Consider the following 12,130-nt stretch of genomic DNA (forward strand, 5'->3'; position numbering starts at 1 on the left):
GTAAGCTTCAGCCCCAGCGAACCTCAGGAACCTCCTGTGACATGGAAGGATGGATACATGAAAATAGGCGTCTTTTAGATCTATCGTGACAAACCAGTCCTCGGATCTGATCTGACTCACGATGACAGGAATAGTAAGCATTTTGAACCTGAACCTCCTCAGAGACCGGTTCAAAACTCTGAGATCTAAAATCGGCCTCAACCCCCATCCTTTTTGGAACTATAAAGTACCGGCTGTAAAGACCGGACTCCTGTCTGAATGATGAACACGTTCTATGGCCTCCTTCAGCAGCAGAGATTGCACTTCTTGTTCCATCACCTGAGCCTGCTCGGAACCACTGTAGTCTGCACCACCCCAGAGAATTTGGAGGCGGTGCCTGAACTGCAGTCTGTACCCTGAATTTATTATATGCAGGACCCATGCAGATATGTTGGGAAGATGATTCCATGCCTCTACAAAATCTACTAAGGGAACCAGCCTCTCGAGGCTGGTCTCGAGTGTTTTGAGCACTGTTCTCGACTTCCTGAAGCGGGATACCGGCAGGATTTGGTCGATACAGTGCTTGTGACCACAATTGATGTGTGTTTTTTATTTTTTGGCCTGAGCGGCGCGGTGTGCTTTAAGCTGGAGATTGGTGTGGCCCGAGCGTCAGAGGCGGCGGGAAACCAACATCGATTTCCTGAGGACTCGCTGCGAGAACAACCTCGGTTGCTCTGCAGCGAGGGCAGCCCTCCGAGGTTCTAACACCCGGTTAGGACCTCTTCCCGAACCCCTCCTAGCCTTAGGGCGTCCCTCAGGTCGGCCCCTGGCTGGAGGGCTTCCGCTGAGGCGTTTCCTCTGTTGCCAAGCTCCTGGAGGAGGGGCTCTAGAGGAAGCGCTCTCCTTTGCTCTCTGCGGTGCGAGGAGCTGACTGAAGGCTGGGGCTGATGTGTTTGCCCCACCCTACTTGACTTAGACTTGGATTCATGGGGAGAAACTGCTTGAGCGCCGCAGATTGTTTCCTCGCCTCCTGAAACCTGTCGGCGACCGATGTAGCGGCGTCGCCGAACAGGCCAGAGGGCGGCGGGGCATCAAGCAAAAAAGCTCTGTCTTTTTCTTTTATTCCCGATAAATTTAGCCACAGATGCCTCTCCGTGGTCACCATAGCTGCCATAGAGCGGCCAATAAGCGGGCCGTCTCTTTAGTTGCCGGAGAGACAGATCTGCGGCTCTCGCGCAACTCCGCGATATCTTCGGAGTTGGCCCCTCCCCTCGTCTAAATCTTTCAGGAGATCGGCCTGATACGCCTGCAAAATCGCCATTGAGTGCAGGCACGAACCAGCCCGACCTGCCGCCATGTAAGCCCTGCTTATTAATGCAGATGTATCTCTGCAGGGCTTACTAGGCAGCGCCGGGGTTTTAAGGGAAGATGCCGACTCAGGAGAGGTAACCGGCTAAAGCCTCCTCCACACCAGGCATCTTCCCATAGCCCATATCCGTGCCCCTAAAACATCGCTATGTCGACCACACTGGGGGTGGAGACGCGGGACGAATGTGGTTTATCCACGATCTCGAGATCTCTTTGTGGAGATCGGGAAAACAGCAAACCCGGCGCTGGGGTTGTGGCGCGTGCTGCAGGAAGCGCTCGTCTAATTTGCTTCGGCGTGCGTTCCCTGCTCATTTTGTGGCCAGCTAATGTTAAGTCTGGCCACAGCAGCGTCACAACCTGAATCAGCTCCTCAAAAGCCTGGCGAAAACCGGTGCTTGGCTGCTCGCGGTCGATCGCATCAATGCTGAGCATTTCCACTTCCTCGGAAGCAGAGAGCTCGAGCATTGGGACCTGATCGTGGGCAGAAGAAGCCGCGACGCGGGCTTCTGCACCACTCACAGTAGGCTCGGGATCCTCAAATGAAGAATGAGAAAGTGCGCAGCAGTCTCATTCTCATCTGCAAGATCCGCTCGCGAACCCCACGATCTCAATCGCGCGCTGCCTCAACAGGCGCGGGACCAGAACCGTGGGGACGCGAGCCTGACCGTGCTCATCAAAGCACGCCAACCGGGGCGCAGCACTCTCATGGGTAGTGCTTCACAACTTACACAGGCAGATCCCTCGAGAGCTGCCTGTGCGTGCTAGCGCTCCCAAACAGTTCACACACAAATCGTGCGTGTCCCTACCCGTAATAAAAGCGAGGGCAGGGGTGCACGCGCTTCTTGAACTGCTTCGGTGGCCATAATTCTTTTAAATAGGACAAACAACACCAAATAAGACAAACAATATACATAGAGCTTGCTGAAGGCGAAAGCTAATGTGTATGTGTGCGGCGTCACTTTTATGCATCGGTTATGCCGTCACATGTTACGTCATGACGCAACACCAATCAAGATTGGAATAGTTTCATTCATACTTCAGAGGCGCACGCTAAGGAGCGTTCCCCAAAGAGTCGTTTTCAACGACGCAGTGCGAGTTCCCTCGGAAGGGAACTGTCAGATTCGCAGAAGTAATGTTGTTGGAAAAAAATCTTGAATGATCGTGATCGGAGAACACTAAAACACACTTTATAAAAAATAGACAGTAGAACTCACACCTATGTTTAATAGTCAATGTAAGAGCATTTCCACATGCACAATGTGACAAGATCTTACAGGATTGGGACTAAACAGCTGTGTGGCCACAAGAAAGCCACTTGTTTGTGAGGTTAATCAGAAAAAAACGATTTCAGTTTGCTAGGGAGCATAAAGATTGGACTGTGGAGCAATGGAAAAAGGTCTGATGGTCTGATCAGTCCAGATTTGCCCTATTCCAAAGCTATGGGCGCATCAGGGTAAGAAGGGAAGCGCATTAAGTGATGCAGTCTTTTCGACTCTTCCATCATCAATACAAGATCTCAGACAAAAATTATTGGAACTCTGGATGGAAAAACATGTTGTGGCATTGCATAAGGTCATGGCGAATGTGTGCCTTAATCAAAGCTAAAGGCAGTCCAATGAAATAAGCCATTTAAAAATAATTTTTTTTGGCCAGGCAGTGTATTTAGAAAGTAAAAAGGGTCAATTTTGGATTCATGATTACTTAGATCATAATATATAATAATGAACAAATTCTTCAATTTTTATATGCCCCAATTCTTTCATCTCAAAGCCTGTCTCATCAAATAAATAAATCGCTGTAATACGCAGGACTTCCTCATTATCACCCTTTTTCTTTGTCATTGATGAAGTGTCCTCTACACCCCTTCAAAGAGCTTCTATCTGGGGATTTGCTAATTTTCACACCAGTCTAATGTCATTGGGTCTTTCTGACATTTTTAGCAGATATTGAACCCTAAAACCTGCATTTTCTTCTGAGCATGTTCTTATGTTCTTATGAAAGCATGAGCTGTGTTTAAAATCGCTCACTAGTTCACTCATTCACTATATCCAAAACCCATTTCCTATAGCTAATCACTGTTTCCTAAGACATAACGACCTCATGACACTATTATACAACACTTAAGTTATTAATAACATTTCATGATTAATGGAAGATCAGCATTACCTATGTACATTTGATAACCGAAAACTTTAATAATTTAAATGTATCTATACAATTTATTAATTTTCACTCTATGCAGTTTTCTGATTTAACAATATCACCTCAGTTAATCAGTGAAGAAAGAAATGATTTGGCATCAATGGCAAAATAAAATCAACAATGACCTCATCTATTATAATTTCATCAGTATAATTAAATTTTTTTAATCAAGTAATGATTTGTCTAAAAATAAAACACAACAACCAGCGTGAAACAAAAGATGACAGGAATGAAGGAAACTGCAAACTGGCATCTCTCTATTGCTCGTTTGCCCACACGCTCTCTCTCTCTCTCTCTCTCTCTCTCTCTCTCTCTCTCTCTCTCTCTCTCTCTCTCTCTCTCTCTCTCTCTCTCTCTCTCTCTTTTTCCCAGCTCATCAGTCCCCTCTGCAGTGGATTATGGGCAATATAGAGTCTGTAAGTTTCCATCAGCTGTACTTTCAAAATCAGAGTGCATTGTGGGTAAGAATGAGTTAACACATATGAAGAACACAATATGTTCACTCAGAATTCAGACACTACTACGAAATGGCCAACGCCCAAAATAGTGCACTATACATTTCAGACACATCTATGGCCAGGTCATGTTTGACCCCAATACATTTTAATTACAATAAAAGAAAAGGAAAAAAATGAGTGTTTTTGTCTTGTTTTCCAGTAAAACATCTTATAACAAGATACATTTACTTGAGAAGCAAAAGCACATAAGAGATGTGTCTTGTTTTCAGAGAAATCTAACTATACTTAATAATATTTATAAAAAAAATCTTAATTAAAAAGGAAAACCAGTTTTTATTTTTTTTCTTAACCCATTGTTACATTTCTCTGAAAACAAGACTTAATGTACTGGTCATCGTTATGAGGATGTTTAGATATTTCTATGGGAAAATAAAATCATTAAGAAATAGTATATTTTGCAGGGAGCATAAAGTTATTTTTATTGCAAAGCCTATTTTTTAAGACCATTACAAATGTTGATATTGGGCAGTTATTGTCATGGCAATTAGGCACCTTTTCCTTACAAATGATCATTACTGTAATGCATCCTGACATGTTACTTTTGCTATTATTCTTAATGGTGATTGTCTTTCGATTGTCATCACTGTAATACAGTAGGCGTATTGTAATATATTTTTTTAAATCAGTTAAATTAAAGGGAATACAATACATATCAACATTATGCCTAAGAACTTTACAATTATTATTATTTGTAGTAGTAGTGGTAGTATTTTTTATTTTTTTTTAAATATAAAGTATGTATATGGTGCACAGTATGTTAATTGTCTGTATGCAGCAAATACCTGGATGGCTTTGTACATATATGCCAAGATATGCATTTTACGAATCTAGCAAGTCTCATTGTGAAAGAACAGTTTTGTTGTTGTTGTTGTTTATCACTCCAAAACCCTCTATGTACTAGCTGAACTAAGCTTAAAACATTTCCAGTAGCAATGTATTTTACAGTACAGTACAGATGCATTGCAACTCTCAAGACTGACCAAGGCCAATATTGCCTGATCATATTATGACATTACAGTTATGAGAATTGAGGGAAAATGTGTTTAACGGTCATGAAAATCATGCAACAATTCAAAACAAATTAAAAAATAATTATAATAAAATTAATGGTTCTAAATATATGCTTCTTTTTCTTTACGCACATTTAATTTCTTTAGATTTTGGGGATAAATTATGACATACCAATATAGTACCTTCATACAAATGCAACGGTGACTACAAAATACATTATTAACTGTTCCTGAAGACCCCATATTATCCCCCAAGTCTCTCTTATGGAGGCCAGACCCTAATAGCCCACCGTGCAGGCTGTTCGCTGTCCGTCTCTGGCTTCTGTTGTCCAAACCAGATAAAATGTAATAAATCATGTCCATTCTGGCCTAAATGCCATCTGTTATTTGATTTCCCACAGTAATTTGAGCAAACATTCCTCTGTGTAGCATAAAAAGGCAGTGAATCCTTCTGAAGCGTACTTTACCCTTGATGAACTAGCTGAAGAACACACAGCTCTGAGGATATCACAGCTACTCAGTCACGAGAGGTTGATGCTGCAAGACTATGCAAGGAATGAAGCCATGATAACATTAATACAAGTACATTAAAGGGCCACTCCAGATATGCTGACCTTCACTGTAGCATCTTAAAGGGATTCCTTCGTCATTTACTCACCCCCATGTCAGTCCAAATGGTTTTGACTTTGTGATTTTTTCTTTGACATCCATCTAAGCTATCCTTAGAGCATTTGTGAGAGGTAACGATGTTTTATTCGTGAACTAATAATTCTTTTTTATATATATCAGCCTTTTTAATTAATCCGCAGATCCAGTTAAAAAATAGTCTGAATTGATTCTGATTAAACTCTTTATCAAATATAATAGGTATAGCTACAAAGTGTAATATCCACTCTAAAGTGCACAAACAACATTTGCTCCTAGCTATTTAATGAACCATATTTTAATGATTCAATGTAAACACAAGCTGATGAAGGTGATGATGATATTTTGCTGGAAAAAAAAAACCTTTACATATGATGAGTCACGTGGTTCTTTGTATGATATTTGTGATGAGTTTCTTGCTGCAGTCTATGGAAGCAAATTTTCACAGCCAAAATTTAAACATGATTGCAAATTTGGTTAAAAATTGTGCATGTAATTTGTGTGAAATACAAGACTTTCTAAATATTACAAATATTTGTGTTTTGAATTTTCATGTACGAGGGTGTAAAACGTTTATGCCATTTTGTCTTTTGTTTTGTTTTGTACACATGTGCATGTATTAGCCAAAGCAATCAGTTTCACAGTAATTTACTGTTGTCATTGTTAGTTTTTTAGTTTCCCTTCTGTCACTCACTCGATGTTGTGTCGATTGTAGTGACACAAGGGGCTTCTTTCGGGAGCCTCGTATACCTCTGAATATGGAAAAGGCCAATTAAAAATTTGTCCCGCCCCCCTGTTCAGTCAGATTCTTTCTTCAGGGCTGAGCGGTTGTGTGATCAGCAAGCTGAGAAACTCACTACTGTTCCACTCACCTCTAAAGAGCTTTTGCTGTTGGATCTACGGCACATTGCCAGCGGCTTTCTCCCTCCTCTGCACACCAGTGCAGTCCTCACTCCTGGGCACTTCGACAGAGTTCTGCAAGAGGCTCGACGCGAGACTGGCTCGGCTCATGGTCAGTCTGATGTCTCCATTAGCACCATGGAGCAGGATGTTGACGTCGCTTCTGCATCGGAGAGCGTCGGGGCGTCTGATGCAGAGGACTCAGCTGGGCTGCCACATTCGGGTCTGCCCACCCAGTTTGAGGCTGATGCAAAGATGTCTGATATGCTTGCCCGGGCCGCCTTGAGTGTGTGCTCACAAGCGTTCCTGAGACGGACCACCCAAGGGACGAGATGTTCGTGCAGGAGCTGGTAGCCAGATCACTCCTTCCCCCAGTGGAGGGCCGGGAGGAAAATCCTTGGTTTACTTATTTCATTTGCTGGACACTTTTCAGGCTGCAGTACCCACGTTTTCAATAAGAGAGCGATTTCCTCATTCCTTCAGTCACCAACTGATGCCTGCAAACGCCGTTCTCACGGCGCCCTGGCATCAAACCCTTACAGGCAAAGTGTCAATCTGGATGTAGAAACTTCACCTCCAGACCCATGACTGTATAACGTTCACAACCCCGACCGGCCGGTTCTGACGAGTCCAGAGGTCTTGGACAACTAGGACCTCCTCCTCAGACACTAACCCTCCCCCCTGCTGGGTATGCGGAGCAAGGTAAGTGCTTTGAGTTTTTTTCTCAACATACATGCCTCAGGATGCAACTTTACCTCCCGACACAACACTACCTGTTCCCCGCTTCTGTGAAGTCCCACCAGATATGTCAAAAGCGATTGTCCCCTTAGTGCCCCTCGCGCAGATCTTTGACGCGTGGCTTACGCTCTCCAACCAGTAGCGCTGGCTGGCCAGGACCATCAGATTCGGCTACGTGATTCAGTTTGCCAGGCGACACAGTTTCAGTGGTATCCGCCCCACTTTGGTACACGGCGAAAAAGCAAGGACCCTACATGCAGAAATCGCTATCCTTTTACAAAAGGATGCAATAGAGCCTGTCCCTCCAGCTGAGATGGAGAAGGTTTTCTACAGGCCTACCTTCATCGTACCCGAAAAAGGAGGTGGGTTGAGGCAAATCTTGGAACTGCAAGTTCTCAACTGGGCTCTGCACAAACTCCCGTTCAAGATGCTCACGCACAGACACATTCTAACATCTTTCCGGCATCAAGATTGGTTTGCAGTGGTAGACCTTAAGGATGCGTACTTTCACGTCTCGATTTTGCCGCAACACAGACCCTTGTACCAGTACAAGGTCCTCCCCTTCGGCCTGTTCCTGTCCCTTTGTGCTCTTGCCCCGATAAGGGAAGTGGGCATCTGCATACTCAACTACCTCAATGACTGGCTGATCATAGCTCACTCTCGAGAGGCACTATGCACTCACAGGGACCAGGCACCTCAGCCAGGTACCTCAGCCGTTTAGGGCTTTAGGTCGACTGGGAAAAGAGCAAGCTCTCCCCGATTCAGAGCATCTCTTTTCTCTGCATGGAGTTAGACTCAGTCTCAATGAGAGCGCGCCTAACAAACAAGTTTGTGAAAGGATTAATTGCCTTTCGTCGTTCAAAATATGCACTGCGGTCCATCAAGAGGCCCTTCCAGAGGCTCCTGGGGCATATGGCATCCTCACCTGTGGTCGCACTACTAGGGTTGATGCATATGAGACCACTTCAGTACTGGCTTCAGACTTGGGCCCAGACCTCCGGAATCTCCACATCTGGCCACTGGACGGGATGTGGAAGATCTAAGCAGTCTACCACCAGCTGTCATAGACATGATCAACCTCCCTCTACCAGGCAGCTTTACGCACTAAAGTAGCGTCTGTCGCAAACTGGTGTTATTCCCGATCTGAAGACCCGGAGAGGTGCGCAGTCGTGTCAGTGCTCTCATTCCTGCAGGAAAAGCTGGAGGGGTGGCTGTCCCCATCCACCTTAAAGGTGTATGAAACTGTTACAGCAGCCCACCACAACGCAGTGGACAGTAAGTCCCTAGGGAAGCACGACTTGATTATCAGGTTTCTAAGATGTGCCCGGAGGTTGAATCCTCCCAGGCCATACCTGTTCCCCTCATGGGATCTCTCAGTGGTCCTTATGGGCCTTCAGAGAACCCCCTTTGAGCCGCTAGAATCAGTCAAGCTAAGTGCCCTCTCCCAGAAGACAGCTCTCCTGATTGTTCTCGCTTCCATCAAGAGGGTTGGAGACCTGCAAGCAATTTCTGTCAGTGACACTTGCCTGGAATTCGGTCCGGCAGAAGCTCATGTCATTCTAAGACCTCGACAGGGCAGATCACGTAACAGGGTTCAGTGTAGGTGGCGCTATTGAATAAGGGCCCCTTGTGCCACTACAATCGACACAACTTTGAGTGAGTAACAGAAGGGGAACGTCTAGGTTATTAGTGTAACCCCCGTTCCCTGATGGAGGGAACGAGACGTTGTGTCTCTCTTGCCACAACACTGTACCAAGCCGCTGTAATGGCCAAACCTTTTTTCTTGGCTCCTCTGTGCAGAACCTGACTGAACAGATGCAGAACCTCCACCTTTTATACCTGTATGTCCGGGGGCGGGACATGCAAATTCTGTTCCCCAATTTTTCATTGGCATATTTTCATATTCAGAGGTATCCGAGCCTCCCTAAAGAATCAACACGAGGGAATGGCGGTTACACTAGAAACCTTTTCTACATAAAATAAATATGTTTGGATTAAAATTTGCACCAGGGCTGAGTACTGATACAGATTTCCCAATTCGATTAGATTACGATACAATTCAGACTTAGATTTGATTTAATTAAATTTCATTTTGCTAACATATGAAAGAAATTTTCTCTCAGCTAATTGTTTTAATTATACAGGGGGCCTTCTAACTTTACATTATGAATATATATATATATATATATTAATTGTACAAAAAATAACATGTTAAAAAAACGTACGCAATTAATCGCAATGCCCCCGGATTGTAATAAGGAAGATTCCTGAGAAAAGCAATCTTGTAGTACCACCTGTTTAAGCCAGAGGCCAGTAATTTAAATTTCAGCTGTATGAGAAACACACAGTTTATACAGTGAAGAAAACAAAACTTCAGTAGGCAGAACAACACAAACAGGCGTTACTTTCTTGCATTCAAAACACTTCTCAAGATGTGTTTAAAGATTGAGTATTAAACTATATTTAACTTGACAAAGTGACCTAAACATTTTATGTTTATGACGCAAAGCACCCGAGACACTACACAAAGATGTCTGATGCAGGTGTAAATTGACGGGTTCTTAAACTCATAATAAGTCTCAAACTGATTTTTTTAATATTTAAAGATAACTATGTATAATTATTTAATCATTATATATTGAATTATTGTTATATGAGGGGCTTTCTCAGCAAATATTTGTATATGCGATTAAATGCGATTAATCATGATTAATTAATCGGGACACCATGTAATTAACTTCGATTAAAAATGTGAATCGATTGACAGCCCTAATATATATATATATATATATATATATATATATATATATATATATATATATATATATATATATATACACACACATACACACACAAGTTTATATCTCATCCTTGCCACTCCTCAGACAAAGATTATTATCAAACAATTATTTATTGCTAACACTTTGTCCAAAAATAATAAGAGCAATTAACTCACAGAAAGAGTGTCAACTTATGTAAAGCAATAAATGTTGTACCTGTAGAGTTTGAGAATGACTGTTCCATAGACAGTGGCAAACCCAAGCAGACGAACCCATCGCAGTAGAATACAGCGGAACACACTTGGTTGGAAGTACAAAATCACCACCTGCAAAAAATAAACAGGCCCTCAAATAAAATATGTGTTTATTTTAACAATTGGACATCTATTTACAGATGTTCTATGCAAAGACTGCTGTTGGACTAGACTGATGTTAAAAAATAAAATCAATGTTGGGGAAGCTACTTTGAAACTGCATCTTCCCAAGCTACAAGCTACTCAAAGTGTAGTATAAACTTAAAGTAGCTAAACTTCAGGCAAGCTACTCTTTAACCAAAGTAATTAACTACACTACAAGGTACTAACAAAAAGAAGCTACACTGAAGCTATTTGAAGAAAATATTTTTTAGATATATAACAATTAGATGATGTTATTTAATTCAATAATATTAACTGATAATTATATATTTAATCCGGATGGCATTCCCTTATGAAAATTAATCATGGTTTTACTACAGTAACCATAGATTAACCATGGTATCTGTAACAAAACCTTGAAGCACTGTTCTATCACTCAAATTTGATTGGCTAGTGAATGTTTAGCTTTCCGACTTGTGCTCATATCATCGTGGGAATACAAACTGGAGCCTCAAGCCACACTGTCAGGATTTTCCAACTGAAGGGAAGGATCTCGCTCCATAATAGGGAAAACACAATAGCTGTGGCAAAGCTACAAAGCATTTTGCTCCCTCCTTTTTGCACAATGACACTAACCAACAAGGCTGTGAATCATTTGCATACATGCTCACATTCACACCAGTAAAAATGGTGCATAAGCAATGAGGTCTTACATTTGTTCTGCAAAATGGCAGTCTTCTGGCATTGCATCATAAACAGTAAAAACAGGCATCGCAGTAATCTGTTTCATGCCACAAACACATTCCTGGCTCATAACAGTGGAGAAACCTTTATTTTGTTAGTTTTTTTTTTCTCCCAAATTTGGAATGGCGAATTCAAAATGCGCTCTAGGTCCTCATGGTGGTGTAGTGACTCGCCTCAATCTGGGTGGTTGAGGATGAATTTCAGTTGCCTCTGCTGTAACATGCTCAACAAGCCATGCGATAAAATGTGCGGATTGACTGTCTCAGACGCAGAGAAGTAGCGCATGTGGAGGCTCACGCTATTCTCCGCGGCATCCATGCGCAACTCCCCATGCGCCCCACTGAGAACGAGAACCACATTATAGTGTCCACACGGAGGTTAATCCAACGTGACTCTACCCACCCTAGCAACCGGGCCAATTGGTTGCTTAGGAAGCCTGACTGGAGTCACTCAGCATGCCCTGTATTAGAACTTGTGACTCCAGGTGTGGTAGTCAGAGTCTTTACTTGCTGAGCTACCCAGGCCCCCGGAAAACCTTTTTTCTTAAAGCTCAAGCGAGAACTTCAAGCAACATATGCCACTTTGTCCTTTTCCCACCCTTAGGGAAAAATGCAAAGAAAGTGCATCACCGGACTGCACATGTATCTCTAATGAGTGCCCAGCGATATAGCATCCCCTTCATCTATACCAGACATGATATGATACGCGCTGATTGTGCGGTGCAGATTGTCAAGCCATGCACTTGAGCTAAGGAAAAACTCCTCCTAAAATCTCCATGCTCTGCATCCCATCATCTCGCGTTTCACTCAAACGGTCCCTCAGGAGCTGCAGTGAGGCATGAGTGAGAGTGTCTTCAGCTTTCAGAATGAAAGCGAGCCAAGAGCAAAGCG

General features: G+C 43.0%; 1 protein-coding gene across 1 annotated transcript in view; it reads right to left on the minus strand.

Annotated features, from left to right (window-relative positions):
• Positions 1–12,130, minus strand: part of LOC127634790 (probable G-protein coupled receptor 158) — a 222,415-nt gene that overhangs the window by 38,131 nt on the left and 172,154 nt on the right. The window contains exon 6 of the mRNA XM_052114473.1: positions 10,357–10,466. Coding sequence (XP_051970433.1) covers positions 10,357–10,466 — 110 coding nt within the window. The remainder of the gene's footprint in view (positions 1–10,356; positions 10,467–12,130) is intronic.

The sequence above is a fragment of the Xyrauchen texanus genome, chromosome 42 (genome assembly GCF_025860055.1).
Source record: "Xyrauchen texanus isolate HMW12.3.18 chromosome 42, RBS_HiC_50CHRs, whole genome shotgun sequence".
Taxonomy (NCBI): domain Eukaryota; kingdom Metazoa; phylum Chordata; class Actinopteri; order Cypriniformes; family Catostomidae; genus Xyrauchen; species Xyrauchen texanus.